Below are 15,732 nucleotides of genomic sequence, written 5' to 3' on the forward strand. Positions count from 1 at the left end.
ACCAGCTTTTTAATTGTCACATACTCACATGTATCAAACTGTTTTCTTCTGATCATGCATTTATATTGTTCTTTCTTCTTGTATCTGGCCAGTAATAATTTTCTAGTTATATTATTAGACAAATTATAAGATATGTAAAAACAAATTCTTAGGTGGCCAATCTTATTGAAACATGTGTGTCTGTTCACGTTAGCTAAATAAGCTGCATTTTTTGTGTCCAGATCGACCTGCCGTTTTTATCAACAAAGGTGTCATTTTCGTGTCGTTTTCTACATTGTTTTGAATTAGGTCTCTCCCTTTTGTTTATACGCCTCACAAAACCAAAAAAATATACAAAATTAAAAACTATGAAGCAGACCAAACCTTAGCCAACCACGTGGCTGACTCATATACCATTAATGTAATTCATTTATCACCTCTGCGCCGTGAGATCTCACCACGTAAGCTAGTTTCACCAAATTCCGATAGGTTTATTTATTTACTTCTAATGGTTATTACAAAACAATTTTTATTACTTGTTCAACTGCTTCGTTTTTGGACACTGAACATGGCCCCCATTTTTTTTTTCTTTCAACAATTTAAAAATTCTAGATTAGCTTCCAAGTTCCAACACCGTTTTGTGTTACTTTTGACTTTTAATTGTCTACTTTTTTATTTATTTTCCCGCAATTTGCTAGTGAGCGCAAGACACGAGTCTCTGTATCGGTCTGAGTAGGTACGTAACGCAGTCGTGAACTGTTTTTTAATGGCTCGGAAGCGGAAAAAAGAAAAATGATAATAAATATCACCTGGTCCATTACTCCATGTTCGTCTTATTCCCATACCAATACCAAATAAAATAGTAATCTTTTTCTTATCTAGGCTGAAACATTGTCTTTTAGCCTCAGGCAAGATCATCACAATCTCACATGCTTCAACATTATCAATTAAAACAAAACCTAATCAAAAACATTTAAATATCCTTCATTACATTGTAGAAATCAAGAATCAACTTTTCTTTTTCCTCTTTCTATCTCTTTAAAACTTTTTAATACTACAAGACCAGAGAAAGTTTTGGTTCTTTTTCAAACATGGCCGTTGATTCGACTGATCAACGGCGAGAGTTTGTTGTAAAGATCGACGGTGAAGACAATGGTGATCCCGAAAAGTTTTGGAGAGAGTCAAGCATTAACTTCTGGCATGATGATGATAAGAAGAACAGTACTAAACCACAACCGGGAGGTCAAGAAGACGACGGAAGCTTTGATTTCAGGCGGCGGAGTAGTGACAAACCTCCTCCAGAGGAGCCAGATCCACCGTCGAAGCTCATCAATCAATTCCTCAACAAGCAAAAAGCTTCCGGCGATGAAATCTCTCTCGACATGGAAGCTAACATGCCTGAGCTTCAGAGCAACACGATTTCTCCCGCACGTGTACCGACGGTTTCCGGTTCTGCGTCACCGGTAACGGCGACGGCGAATAACGGAACCGTTGATGCGATTAGACGGAGGCAGAACAGGGTCACGCTTTCTCCGTCTGTTAAAGATAGTGATAGTAGCGACGAAGATGAAAACAGATTAGATGAATCAGAGGTTGTCAAGTGTAGCTCGAACAGATCGACGATGAGGACCAAGACTTTGATGAAGACGAAGACGAGATCTAGATTGATGGATCCTTCGACTCCGACGTACCCGGAGATGGTTTCTGGTCGGACTCCAAAGTCCGCGAATTTAAAACCCGGTTTTAGTGGGAGAAACACTAAACCGGGAACTCCTAACCAGGGAGGAGCCATGGATTTGGAAGAAGAGGACGATCCGTTTTCGGAGGAGGATCTACCGGAAGGTTTTAGGAAGGAGAAGATTTGTGTTTGGGTTATCATCGAGTGGATTTTTCTGATTCTGATCATTGCTGCTTTGGTTTGTAGCCTAGTGATGCCTTACTTGCGCGGCAAGACACTTTGGGACCTAGCTCTATGGAAATGGGACGTGATGATTCTTGTGTTGATATGTGGGAGATTGGTTTCGAGTTGGTTTGTGAAGCTATTCGTCTACTTCGTCGAAAGCAATTTCCTTTGGAGAAAAAAAGTTTTGTATTTCGTTTACGGGATTCGAAAGCCGGTACAGAACTGTCTCTGGCTAGGGCTTGTGTTGATCGCGTGGCATTTCTTGTTCGACAAGAAAGTCGAAAGAGAGATGCGAAGCACAGTGCTCAAGTATGTGACTAAAGTGTTAATCTGTTTACTCGTTGGTGTTATTTTCTGGCTCATAAAGACTTTACTCGTTAAAGTTCTTGCTTCCTCTTTCCATATGAGTACTTACTTCGATCGGATTCAAGAATCCTTGTTTACTCAATATGTGATTGAGACTCTCTCGGGACCTCCTCGAGTTGAGCTTCATATAGAAGAGGAGAAAGTAGCAAACGATGTAAAGACCTTGGAGATAGTTGGACGAAAGCTATCTCCTCTAGGTCCAAAGACGGTTTCTTCTTCACCACATGTGACCATTGGAAGCGGAAGGATGCAGAAGAGTCCGAGCAGAGTGGGGAAAAGTCCGGTGCTATCGCGGTCTGGTTCTAAGAAAGAAGGAGAGGACGAAGGGATAAGGATCGATCATTTACAGAGGATGAACACTAAAAACGTATCGGCTTGGAAAATGAAGAGACTGATGAATGTTATAAGAAAAGGAACTCTTTCTACTTTGGATGAACAGATACAAGACACAACGACTCACGAAGATGATAAAGCCACACAGATCAGAAGCGAGTTCGAAGCAAAACTTGCAGCGAGGAAGATCTTTCAGAACGTTGCTGAGCCTGGATCCAGGTATATATATACATTGTGACCTTGTGAACAACTTTGATTTGATGTTTGTTAAGATCAAGATTAATAACAGTGGATTTTTTTTTTCCGGTCTTAGGTACATATATATAGAAGACTTTATGCGTTTTCTGTCTGAAGATGAGTCTGAAAGAGCAATGAGTCTCTTTGAAGGAGCTTCTGAAAGTCACAAAATCAGCAAATCTTGTCTGAAGAATTGGGTGGTAAGTGTTGGTTTTAACTTCAAATATATCAAAAGCTTTCTTACGTATGAAAATGATGCTAAAGTCAATTCTTATATGTTTCTTTAGGTTAATGCCTTTAGAGAACGAAGAGCACTAGCTTTAACTTTAAACGATACAAAAACAGCAGTGAACAGGCTTCATCGAATCATCGATGTTTTAGTCGGCATTGTGATTTTAATCATCTGGCTTCTCATTCTTGGAATCGCTACAACCAAGTTCTTGCTTGTCATTAGCTCTCAGCTTCTTCTTGTAGTCTTTGTGTTTGGAAACTCATGTAAAACCATCTTTGAAGCTGTCATCTTCGTCTTCGTTATGCATCCATTTGATGTCGGTGACAGGTGTGAAATAGACGGTGTCCAGGTATGTTCCATAAAACTCTGTTTCTGCATTTAGGCAACTCAAAATACTTCAAAGAAAGAGCTAATCCTCTGTTTTTTTTTTTGTATGTATAGTTGATTGTGGAAGAGATGAACATTTTGACTACTGTCTTTCTTCGATTTGATAATCAGAAGATTGTATATCCAAACAGTCTTCTCGGCACAAAACCTATCGCTAACTATTACCGCAGTCCCGATATGCAAGATGCCATTGAGTTCTTTGTCCATATAGCAACTCCACCTGAAAAGACAACAGCCCTAAAACAGAGGATACTCAGGTTAGAAGCTAAAACCCTAAACCCTTAATCATAAACTTTGATAAAACGTTTCCTGATATAAATATTTTCGTGTTTGTGTTAATGCAGCTATGTGGATAACAAGAAGGATCATTGGTATCCATCGCCGATGATTGTGTTCAGAGATATGATTGGATTGAACACTATAAAGATCGCAATGTGGCCAACACATAAGATGAATCATCAAGATATGGGAGAGAGATATGTGAGGAGGGGTCAGTTACTTGAAGAGATTGGTAGATTATGTAGAGAATTGGATATCGAATACCGGTTATATCCTATTAACATTAACGTCAAAAGTCTTCCTGCTGCTACTCCCATCACTTCTGATCGCATGCCTCCGAGCTGGAATCAACAACAACGCGGTGTTTGAAGATTTGGAAAAATTTTGAGTTTTGGTGTTTGTATTTTGTATTGAGTGTCAAGAAAGATTCTTTCTTCCTTCTTGCTTCTCTTTCCCTTTTTATTGTTTTTAAGGACTTGAGGATTCTTCATTTACAATGTGAAAGAGGAGATTTTTTTTGTTGTTGTTGTTGTGTATATCTGTGTTTTGAGTAGTGTTATAGTCACCATGAAATAAAAGCTTACGGCATTTGAATTTTTGATTCTGTATTATGCTGTTTTGTCTCGTCTGATAAGATCAATGAAACTTAGTGGAAGAGTCTGAACTTAAGGCTAGTAAACGTGAAAGCGGCGTCGTTTGGCCATATGCATAAGCTTTTAGAGAGCGACGTCGTTTGGTCGATACATGATAAAACATAACCTTGAACAGAGTGACGTCGTTTCATATATAGTCCTTAAAAGTTTTAAAGTTTCAATACTACAGCGTCGTTTTGTCATAAGTCATAACATAACCTTTAGCAAAACGCGACGTCGTTTGTGATTATCTGAACACTGAAGTCATCATTTTCTAGTTTCTACTACTGCTCATTAGTTCTGGAAATTTGAAATCTTCGTTTCTCGCGCCGCCATTGAAATCGAGAGAGTGAGAGGTTACGATCCTTGTGTTTTCTCTCGTATTTTCATCTTTCGTCTTCTTCGATTCTCTAGTTTTGAGATCCTTGACTTGTTTTTTGATGATCTTCTTCAGATTACGTCAGATCGGTGAGCTTAATCGCCGTCAATTTATTGTTCCTGTGCGACGCGTTCTCTTTATCGCTCTATCAAAATCGAAGGTTAGCTTCTTCAATTGCTTCTTAGATTTTCACATTGCTGCTACGATTTCGTTTGTAGACTTAAGATTTTTTTTCCAATTTCGAGGTTTGTGTCAATCTCAAATCGTTGAAATCAGNTCATAAATGTAGTCCATTTCACTCTTATTAGAATTTGTCAGTTGCAATATTGTTTTTCAATTGAAAAAATGTCTCTCTGTATTTGAATACTAAACTCAATGCTACAACTTTATCCATCAACTGACTGNTGTCTCCGATTTTGTAGAAAACTCCCATAGATTAGTCGGAATCTGTTACGTTGAGTTCATCTGTGTTGTCGAATCCCTGATTTCAGTTCTTATGCAAGTCAAAAAGTCTGCGAATCTTCAAAATCCGCCCCGTAATCTCTACTTCGCGATGATTTTTTTTGCTCATCTCTGGAATCTGTGCAGTTTATCCCCAATTTCTAGGGTTTCTGTTTTTGAAAATCGTTTATATGTCTTCCTGAACTCAAAATTATCACAGTGCTGACTATAAGTTTTGAAACTCGTTTTTATTGCTTTGTACCAATTCGTCACCAATTAGAATGAATGTAGCTTAGTCAAATTCTGTATATTGTAAATGGAAGTTTATTGGTGAATTCAAAGAATTTAGTTCTATGGATAATGGAAGTTTCAGTTAGAGCATGATTCTTCAGCTCGTTTGATATGAATTTTAATTTGCAGGTGCTTAGCAGCTTGAGATACTTAAATTAGAGGTTGACATGAGATGCAATGCGTGCTGGAGGGATTTGGAGGGCAGGGCCATTTCCACTACCTGCGGTCATCTATTATGTATCCAATCTACACTTTTCTTTTGCGTACCTGTTTGTGTTATTTAGCAACACTTGTGAGTTTGAATAAGATGACCTTAACACTATGAAAAGGCACTGAAGATGCCAGCAAGATTCTCAGTAATGATGGGGCATGTCCCATTTGTGATCAAGTACTTTCCAAGAGGTAAATCTTCCCTAAGCTACTTGCCTAGTTTCAGTTTAACCTTGGTCGCCTTATATTCTACTTGACTGTTTGTCCTTATCTTTCATCTTAGTCTTATGAAACCTGTGGATATCAATCCAAATGAAGAATGGATAAATGTAAGTGTTTGAGTTGGAATATATGCAAGGTTACTATAACTTTTCTTCTTTTCCAGTTTCCAATATTCCCATCTCACATCTCCTCATTGTTTACCTGTGTTATCAGATGGCGATGGCTGGAATTTCTCCACAAATACGTATCCTTTTCATAAATGTAGTCCATTTCACTCTTATTAGAATTTGTCAGTTGCAATATTGTTTTTCAATTGAAAAAATGTCTCTCTGTATTTGAATACTAAACTCAATGCTACAACTTTATCCATCAACTGACTGTGCCTTTTGCGTTTGTATGAGTTGATAAAACAACAGTTTAAGGTTCAAGGACCTCCTGTTTTTCTTAACTGAATCTAGTGATGAAGAGTGCATACCGAAGTGTAATGTTTTACATCGCCCAAAGGGACTTAGAGATGCAGTACACGATGAATAGAGTTGTCGCACAGTGTCGTCAGAAATGTGAAGGTATGCAAGCAAAGTTTAGCGAGAAAATGGAGCAGGTGCATACAGCATACCAGAAGATGGGTAAGAGGTGTCAGATGATGGAGCAAGAGGTAGAAAACTTGACCAAGGATAAGCAAGAGCTCCAAGAGAAGTTCTCTGAGAAATCAAGGTCAGTAACCTAAGATACGTATTTGTTATCCTGGTTCTGCTCCCTATATTAAACTCCACTGTAATAACAAGGTACCTTAATTGTGTTTTAATTACCAGACAGAAGAGGAAGCTTGATGAGATGTATGACCAGCTAAGAAGTGAGTATGAGTCAGTCAAACGTACAGCCATCCAACCAGCAAACAACTTCTACCCCCGACACCAAGAACCCGATTTTTTCTCAAACCCAGCAGTTAACATGATGGAGAACAGAGAGCCCATTCGCAAAGGTTAATTAACAACACTATATATGTGCTTGAACTTAGTGATCTTATGATTCTGAGTCTTGGTTATATATCTCCATATCAAGTTGACTTATTTCGTGCAGACCGGTCGTTTTTCTCTCCTGCAACACCAGGGCCTAAAGATGAGATATGGCCAGCAAGACAGAACAGTTCAAACTCAGGTCCGTTCGACATCTCCACTGACTCACCCGCGATTCCATCCGATCTTGGAAACAGAAGAGCAGGAGGAGGACATCCTGTATATGGTGGTGGTGGTGGCAATTCTAATCCCCAATCAACTCTACGAAACCTTATTCTCTCCCCTATTAAACGCTCTCAGCTCTCTCGTTCTCGCCCTCAACTGTTCACGTAAGCAAACTATAACCTTACCAAATTCACATCAGGTACATGGGTTTGTTCTAAAAACAACTTGTTGTTGCTTCTCTTCGCAGGCTATAGCTTAAGGATCAAGTTCAAGTGTTCTGAAACTGCCTTGGTGGATGCCCTAATAGCCACAACCAGTAAGTGACTACGTTTTTATAATAACCTGTCTGTCTTAATAAGTAAAAAATCTGAGAAAATAATTGTAGGATTTGAGAAAAAGAAACACTCTCGTCTATATAAATAATAATGGTAAATCATATTTTAGTAGAATCAGTATAGTGAAACTACCTACAAGGATCATAAGACGATGAGTAAAATAGAAAAAGATATTTCTGTTGGAAGAAAAGGCAAAAAGTAAAAAAAGAGACAGTTTAAAAGTAAGCACTTGTGGCGAAGAGTGTGATGTTCATTGAAGGCTCAGGTCCTCTTGTTTGGTTCAAAGACGTATTTGATCAGTGACTCTTTAATGGATAGCATCTCTGGGAACTCCTTGCTTAGTTTTACTCCATCCATTTCATTGTTGCTTCGAGCAGCAACAATGACCTTTGCTTGTTCTTCCAATGTGAAGTTGGACCATTTAAAACCTGGCTCGATGTAATTCTTGTACATCTCCAGTATCTCATTGTGGCTCACCACCCCTGGGTTGGTGAAGTTCCATATCCCCCTTAGGTTTCTTTTCGCCATCTCGATTGAAATCGGGAGAAGCTCGTCCAGTACGGTCATGCTGTTAGGGATGTTCACCACTTTGTTGTAGCGCGAGATCTTCGTGATGAAGTTTCTTGGGTTGTTTAGGTCTGAGGAGATTGGCATCCGGACTCTCAAGGTACATACATTGTCATATTCTCTCAACAGCTCCTCAACCTGGTGGAAAAACAGAGCAATGATGAACAAAGACACTTGTGGCTATTGAGAATATTGATAAGGTGAACAATATTACCATGGCTTTGGTTTTCGAGTAGAAAGAACCAAAAAAGTTCGGCTTGTCTTCTTCCTTGAAACCTATACCAGAACCCTCAGGATGTGCAGCGTCATACTCAAATATGCAACCCGTGGCGAAGTTCATCATCAAGAGATCATTCTCTCTGCAAACATCAGCTAGAGTCAAAGTACCAGCGACATTTACGCGAATGGTCTCTGGTTTGTGAGATTCACACCAGTCAACATTAGGTCTTCCAGTTAAACCAGCAGCATTGAACACATGAGTAGGTTTGATACTACGAATATCCGCAATGAGAGAAGCTCTATCCTCCAAACGTCCTTTTCCATACTCATATGTAATCTCTTGCTTCTCACATAGTTTCCCTAGAAGACCACCAAGCCAACCAGTCTTACCATAAATCAAAAACTTCAAGAAAGCTTTGTCACCAGAACCACCACTCTTAGGTGTTACAACCCTAAATGTCTGGACCGTATTGCTTGACGCATCTTTCTTCTCACTAGAGCCATCGGAAAGTCTTCCACCGGGCATCATAAGCATTCTTGGATGAGGAAGCAAAGCTCCAGAAACGTCACCCCACCACTCAGGATTCTGAGTGTACCAGTCCATCGTCTTCTTCAATCCGTCTTCCCAAGCGGTTCGCTCTTGCCATCCCAGTTTCTTCAGCTTCTGGTCATCAAGGAAGTACCTTTGATCATTAAAGGGTCGGTTCTCCACAAACTGAATGCTTGACTCAGGGTCTTTCCCGAAAAGTTTGCAGATGTCTCTGGCCACATCGATCACTCGCCTTTCTCTCTTTGTCCCGATATTGTAGACGTGGCCGATTTCTCCTTTGTGAAGAACAACCTCAAACGCCTCAGCAACGTCTTCGCAGTATAAGTAACTCCTGACATTAGACCCATCTCCGTGGATCGGAAGCGGCTTCCCACTCATAGCCAACAACATGAACTTTGGAATCATTTTTTCAGGAAACTGGTTAGGGCCATAAACATTGTTCCCACGAGTTGTAATAACAGGCAATCCATATGATCTACCATAAGCCATCACAAGCATCTCAGCACCAGCCTTGGTGGCTGAGTATGGATTAGTCGGTAACAGCTGAGAAGCTTCATGGTTCCCTACAGCAGCATCCTCATCGGTTTCTCCATAGACTTCATCGGTACTCACATGGATGAACCTCCTGATCTGTCCTGTAACTTTACAGGCTTCCAAAAGAACATGAGTACCATAGATATTGTTCTTGGTAAACTCAAAGCTATTACCAAAAGAGTTATCAACATGGGTTTGAGCAGCAAAATGCATAATGGTATCGATGCTCTCAGTGATGAGAAGGTAGTTAACGAGATCATCACTAGCGATATCTCCTTTCACAAACTTGAAGTTTGGAGAAGAGAAGGAAGGATCGAGATTCTTCAGATCTGAACAGTAATCAAGCTTGTCCAAGACAACGATCTTGTAATCAGGATAGCTGCGGATTAACCTGTTGGCAACATGAGAAGCAATGAATCCAGCAGCTCCAGTGATGAGAATGTTCTTTGGCGTATACGTAGTAGTATCACCCATCTTTTGAAAATCTGCAGAACACGTCACAGCATCATCATATGGGAAAAAACTCAGAACGGATCATCATAATATTCAAATGTAAAAAAGGAAATCAGATCCAGATCCAAATTTAGCAAACAAAAACAGATCTTAGACTAACAAAAACGAACAACATTTCCGTATGGGATCATAAACAGACATGGCAAGCAGATCAATTATGGTCACTCACGTACAACATTTCACAAACTTAGCTTAAGAAAGCATTACAGAAACAGGAAAGAGAGAGATACAAATTCACGTACCAGACACAATTCAGGTTAGAAGCAGATAGACCCAAGAGAGAAAACTTTCACCAAGAGAATAATAGAGAGACAGAGATAGTAAAAGAAAAAAAGATCAAACGCAAGAAACAGTAGAGAGAGGAAGGAGAAAGAAGAAGAAGAAGAAGCAGAAGAGAGGGAATCTACGGTCTACGGTGCGTCTCTCAACACTGCGCCTCTTATATTGTGAGACAGTTACGGAGAACCGTAGGAGCGTATGTACGAGTTTACCCTTACTTGTCTTTAGATATTACGGATTTCACGTGAGACTAGCGTCCGACATTAATAAACTCATGTCTTTTTTTCTTTTTCCTTTTTTTTTGTTGTTTTGTTTTGTTTTACAACATAAATGTGATTCTTCTATTGGCTCTCCTACCAAAATAAGACATTCAAACAATTGATAATGGAATTAAAATTTGGACAAGTAAATATATTTTGATTTTTTTCCTGACCCAGAAAAATATAATTTGCATTATTTTGCAAATTATATTCCCTAACAGAAATTAACATATAAATTGTTTAAGTTTTTTTTATGTAAAAGGTTAATTTTGGTAATTAATTATAGCCCCTAGTTTGTTTTATGTTTGTGATGTAACGTACATATGTCAGTTCAAAAATTTAATTACTTGATTAAAAAGATAACTACATGTCAACCTGAGATTTAATATCAGTTCAACCAAACAAAGAAACCTGCGATTAAAAACATAACGGATCATTCAATGCCAGATGCTTAATGTCACCGTCACGTAACGAAATAATTTTATTTGCTTCCTTTTTAAGTTAATAAAAATTTAATAGAGCACATTTACATTTACATGCTTGTTAAAGGGGACAAATAAAAAATCAGAAAGTGAGTTTGGTTATTATTATTATTAGTTAATGGACCTTTCTTCTTTAATGGGCAATGTTGGTAAACATAGTCCTTTCTCTCATTGTGAACCATTGAATAAAACTGACTAATTATACTATGCAAAAGAGTGGTTTACGGAGGAGAACAATCTAAGGACCAACGATTTTTGTTTTTACTTCCACATTCTTTGGCCCAATTTTGTCTATATCAACCAAATCAAAGACCAGGTTTTCAAATAATCAGAGAGATTCCTCATTGTTGAAGAACTAATGGGACCGATTAAGAAGTTTAAGAAGTATATAATCACCACCATCTTCTTCTCTACTGTGAACTACGCTTATGGAAAATTCAAAGATTACGGAGCCAACAAGATAACCGAAACAATCACCGGGACTGACCCGCAATCAGACTAAAAATCCAAGGCCGATCTTGTTCTCGTGAGTTACAAAACTAAAAAGTCTTTATTATATCATTGCCGCAACATAGTTTTGAATCAGAGCCTGACTGAATAATACTTACATAAAAAACTAGAGAGACCAGGATCACCTGGTCCTGGTGGAGAAACTGATGTGGTTAAAGATCTGTCTGTAATTGTTGTCTATGTTGCTGCTCCGTAACTAATTGTGCCTATGTTCCGGTGTGCTGCTACTGCAACCGCTGCTGCTCCAGCTGGACCAAACTGCGATTGTGCTTGCAACAGCTTAGCATCAAGGGCCATCTGCGTGTTGTTGTTGTTGCTTAACTGATCTATCTTGGAGAGCTGTTGTTGGATATAAGGGTTTGGCTGGTTCATCATCTCAACGTCTCTTTGGTTAGATGTAGCAGCTGGCGGTACAGTGGGACTGAACTGAGGAACAGAAGTTTGTGGTTTTGGCTGAAAAGAAGAAGCTTCTACGTTGCGGTTCATCGGGTTTGTCATGGTGTTTGGCCGGAAGTAGCAGTGTGGAGATGATACCCCGCTTCTGAAATAAGCTTCTTTGAGGTTCCTACCACTCTCATAAGAAGGTACAGACGATTCTGCAACACGACCTGGTCTACCTAATGACACACAGTAGTCCAATTGGTTAAAAGTCTATGAAGTTTTGGAAAATTATATTTAGTAATGCGGGCGAGGTTATACCCGACGGCGGTACTCTTGGTGGAGGCCCAATAGATTTAGTAGGATATGTGGAAGTTGATGGATGCCCTGCAGAAGTAACTACATTTCCTGAAGGCTCAAAAGAAACACGTCTACTCTCTGTTGCGCTCACGTTGGGTTGAGTGGTAGAATGGACTACACTTGAGTGAACGGTAGACCTGTATTAAACAATCATATCCATTAGAATAGAATCATATGCTTCACAAATGTTATGCCGCAACATAAGGAAGAACAAAAAAGAATCATCAACTTCCATAAGAAGAGTAGAGAACAGATGAAAGTTTGCCTTTGGACCATATACTTAACAAATGCTATGCTGCAACAGAAGGAAGAGTAAAAACTGTTCATATTCTCCGCAGTTGACATGCATGGAATGAAAAAACTTACCGAGGAAGTGATGCGTGTTTCCTATCGAGAGGTATGACCGGCCCATTTCTGCTACTATTTTCCTCTAAGTAAGTGAACTGCTGCCTAAGATGTCCAATGGCACTGCAAGAGAAAAAGTCAAAACAAGGACGAAAAGTTAGAAGCAGGCGACATAAATAAAAGGTTTAACATAAATTCAAAGGGAGAAGGAAAAGAAGGATGTTTCATTTGGCGAATAATAGTAAAAGGTAGGGAGAAATTAAAACCTTGGATATACAAAATTAGATCCCTCTGAGCCGCTCATGTAGTCCTTGAGCAACTGAGGATGGTATTCCAGTATTTCTCTGTATATTAACTCTCTAATGTCGTCCTTCGTCAGTCTTCGTCTCTCAAATTCAAACTCCATCTTCGATATTGGCTGACTTGAAGGTTCTCTTTCAACTTTAGAAAGACCCTTGAAGTAAGGATCAGCCAATGCCTATCCAAATTCCGGAAACAGAAAAGCTAGCAAAGTCAGCAAAGATACACAAAAGAAGCAAGGCAGCTTCCGAAAGAAACAAGTATCTAACAACAAAGTGACAATGACAGAACAGAGACCTCTGCAGCAGTGGGTCGGTCCTTTGGATCAAAAGCCAACAGCCTCTGCAAAAGACGAAGTGCTGAAGGATCTGCTTTGGAGAATTTTTGCGAGAAGGTGACAGGATTTTTCTTCCTCATTTCGGTCAAGTATTTTCTAGCTTTATCATTTCGAACCTGTATCAGATATATAGATTTTTAGCTATACAGTTCAGTATATAAATATATGTTGCCAGTGAATGTGAAGCAGACAAAGGAATCATACTCCAGAGATTGTTTCTGATTTTGGTGTGCCAAGAAGATCAGTAATCAACTCCAACTGATGAACAACACTTTTCCCCGGAAACAATGGCTTCCCTGTTAGTACCTCTGCAAAGATGCAGCCAATGCTCCAAACGTCGATAGCTGGAGTATACTGCAAAATAATATTAACTGTAAATCAGACTGAGGGGAAAAAAAAAATCCAAAATATGAAGTTGCATATGCAAAACAAAAACACTCAATGAACATAACCTGATACAAGGTTACCTGATTCACAGATTTTCAACTTCCGGGAGAGTTCAAAGTCATCCCTGAACAAGAATTATTTTAATATCCCACTGGGGCACAACTCTATACTTATTCAAGTACCATCAAATATCAGCTATTTCTTTTAACACTATTCTGCAGATATTCTACAACAAACACTATTCTGTACATAAGACCTAGAGCATAGACAACTAGTGCGCATAAAAAAAAAACGTGTTTCAAGTCCACAGTAACACATACCTTTGAAAAAAATGATCCACAGAGCTCAGGTGCTCTATACCATCTTGTGGCAACATAGTCCTGCATCCAGTTTAAATGAAGCAAAAGGAAAGGTCAAACACACAAAAGTGGGGACAGTAACAAAGACAAAGTTTAACAGTTAGCAAACAAAAGTCAAAAAGTTTCCATGAGGCTGCTAACCGTCCAAAAGACTGTTGTAGGCGTATCATTGAACGATGCTCTAGCCAATCCAAAGTCACAAACTTTCAACTTGCAGTTTGCATTTGCCAGTATATTCTTTGGCTTAAGGTCACGATGATAAACATTAGCTACACCCAGTAAACAAACAGTTAAGTACAACCAGACAAGTTAAAAAACACAAAGCTGCGGATCTCAAGTCTTCAACACAACGAAAACAAATTGCACCTGTATGCATAAACTTCAAAGCACGAAGCATCTGATAAAGGAAAAACTGGTGGTGTTCACGAGTCAAATCATCATTAGCTTTAATAACTTGATGAAGATCTGATTCCATGAGCTCAAACACAACATAAATGTCTTTAAACTCCCTCTTAGAAGGAGGCAGCATAATGCTTTTGATCTCCACTATATCAGGATGCCGTAGAAGCCTAAGAAGCTTCACCTCACGGAGAATCCGAAGCGCATCAGAGATATGTTCAAAGACATCATTAATCTTCTTGATAGCGACTTTTTCTCCAGTATGTGTATCAATCGCTGCACACACAACTCCATAGCTTCCTTTACCAATAACTTCAAGAATCCGATACCTGTTAGCATCACCATACTCTGTGAAAAACTCCATCTCTTTCGTCCCCTGATGAATCAACAAAAGAAAACTTTATAAAGAATCCAGTAAAGCTTATCCACAAACTCAAATAAATAGAAAGATAAAGACTTTATTATGTGCTCATGCAACTAAACCTTATTGCAATTGGAAAAGGAAAGCTTTTTTGGTAATTTATGAAAGAAAAAAAAGATTAAGACTTTATTCTCTATTTCTCATATTTAAACCAAAGCATGATTGAGAGAGAGAGCAAGAGAGTAACCTTCTTCACTTGATTTTGTTGCATCGTCTTCAAATTTATCAACTTGAATCGAAAAACACAAAATACGGAAATAGAAAACTCAACTCTTTCGATATAATCTCAGAAATAACGAAGAAAATAGCAAATTTTTTATACCAGAAATCAAAATCTCGATTGGCTTTTTCGAAAAGTTAAAAGAAAAAAAACCCTAATTTGCTAAAAGTCTCAAAACAGAACGAACTCTAATCAAAACTCAGTCTGTGAAGAAGACGAGAGAGCAGAACAGAAGACAAAGAAGACCTAGATCCAGCAGCGATCGTAGAAGACGAAGAAGAGACGAGAGAGAAAGAAGAAGAGAGAGAGAATTTAAAAAAAGTTGAGATTTTTTTTTTTTGTTTTGAGTATTCCTAAAAATTTGAATCTTAAAATAATTACTAATTCTAATGGGTACTTTTATTGCGTACGGGTGTGACTAAATCCCAGATGAGTGGCAGTTTCGTTATTACTTGACAACTTTGAGGGTAAACTTTCATTTTGAGTGGAGACGACCTTTTTTTGAAAATGACTCACATTGGTTAAAGAGCAAAGAAGACACCTGTTGCTCGACTTGGACCGTTTTTTATGTTTCTTTAGTTTCCGATTTTGACCCCTATCTTATTTTTTTATTTTTAATCGTCGCCACTCTTTTTCTCAAGTGGTCAATTTAACCCTCCACGTGATAGGAATGAATCTACATATATATTATCAACAAATTGTTGGCTGTCAAAAAAAGAGTGCAATCAACATTTGGGTAATGTCATAGTCTTTGCTGGAAGTAATTCGTGTGGAAACTAAAGGTATAGTTGATGATATTCGCATATGTCAATTTCACACAGTTTGGCGTTTGTATTTATTGAAAAGACCAACGAAATTAGTGTCTGTGTGGTTCATATAAAAAGTTTTATCACAAGAGGGGGCAA

General features: G+C 38.6%; 4 protein-coding genes across 8 annotated transcripts; 2 read left to right on the forward strand and 2 right to left on the reverse strand.

Annotated features, from left to right (window-relative positions):
• LOC104758696 (mechanosensitive ion channel protein 4-like) lies at positions 826–4,312 on the forward strand. The gene is made up of 5 exons (XM_010481608.2): positions 826–2,800; positions 2,895–3,018; positions 3,106–3,399; positions 3,492–3,694; positions 3,782–4,312. Exons 1-5 carry the CDS (start codon positions 1,071–1,073, stop codon positions 4,083–4,085), a joined length of 2,655 nt encoding a protein of 884 aa, XP_010479910.1. The 5' UTR covers positions 826–1,070; the 3' UTR covers positions 4,086–4,312.
• On the forward strand, positions 4,593–7,521 carry LOC104758698 (E3 ubiquitin-protein ligase CCNB1IP1 homolog). 5 transcript variants are annotated; one of them, XM_010481610.2, is made up of 10 exons: positions 4,594–4,704; positions 4,803–4,887; positions 5,589–5,696; positions 5,789–5,861; positions 5,953–5,998; positions 6,105–6,135; positions 6,350–6,605; positions 6,704–6,873; positions 6,972–7,236; positions 7,320–7,521. In XM_010481610.2, the coding sequence occupies exons 3-10, from the start codon at positions 5,627–5,629 to the stop codon at positions 7,324–7,326; spliced, it is 918 nt and encodes a 305-aa protein (XP_010479912.1). In that variant the 5' UTR covers positions 4,594–4,704; positions 4,803–4,887; positions 5,589–5,626; the 3' UTR covers positions 7,327–7,521. The 5 variants fall into 5 exon arrangements, with proteins under 5 accessions (XP_010479916.1, XP_010479912.1, XP_010479915.1 ...); XM_010481613.2 differs by having other exon boundaries at positions 7,002–7,236; XM_010481611.2 differs by having other exon boundaries at positions 4,599–4,697.
• Positions 7,467–10,242, reverse strand: LOC104758697 (trifunctional UDP-glucose 4,6-dehydratase/UDP-4-keto-6-deoxy-D-glucose 3,5-epimerase/UDP-4-keto-L-rhamnose-reductase RHM2). The gene is made up of 3 exons (XM_010481609.2): positions 10,033–10,242; positions 8,189–9,762; positions 7,467–8,112 (listed from the first exon to the last, which is right to left on the reverse strand). Exons 2-3 carry the CDS (start codon positions 9,749–9,751, stop codon positions 7,669–7,671), a joined length of 2,007 nt encoding a protein of 668 aa, XP_010479911.1. The 5' UTR covers positions 9,752–9,762; positions 10,033–10,242; the 3' UTR covers positions 7,467–7,668.
• On the reverse strand, positions 11,273–15,184 carry LOC104758699 (mitogen-activated protein kinase 18-like). Its single transcript, XM_010481615.2, has 10 exons — positions 14,795–15,184; positions 14,154–14,562; positions 13,929–14,056; positions 13,749–13,808; positions 13,246–13,395; positions 13,002–13,157; positions 12,671–12,882; positions 12,426–12,527; positions 12,021–12,196; positions 11,273–11,938 (listed from the first exon to the last, which is right to left on the reverse strand). Exons 1-10 carry the CDS (start codon positions 14,816–14,818, stop codon positions 11,499–11,501), a joined length of 1,857 nt encoding a protein of 618 aa, XP_010479917.1. The 5' UTR covers positions 14,819–15,184; the 3' UTR covers positions 11,273–11,498.

This window comes from Camelina sativa, chromosome 17, assembly GCF_000633955.1.
Source record: "Camelina sativa cultivar DH55 chromosome 17, Cs, whole genome shotgun sequence".
Classification (NCBI taxonomy): Eukaryota; Viridiplantae; Streptophyta; class Magnoliopsida; order Brassicales; family Brassicaceae; genus Camelina; species Camelina sativa.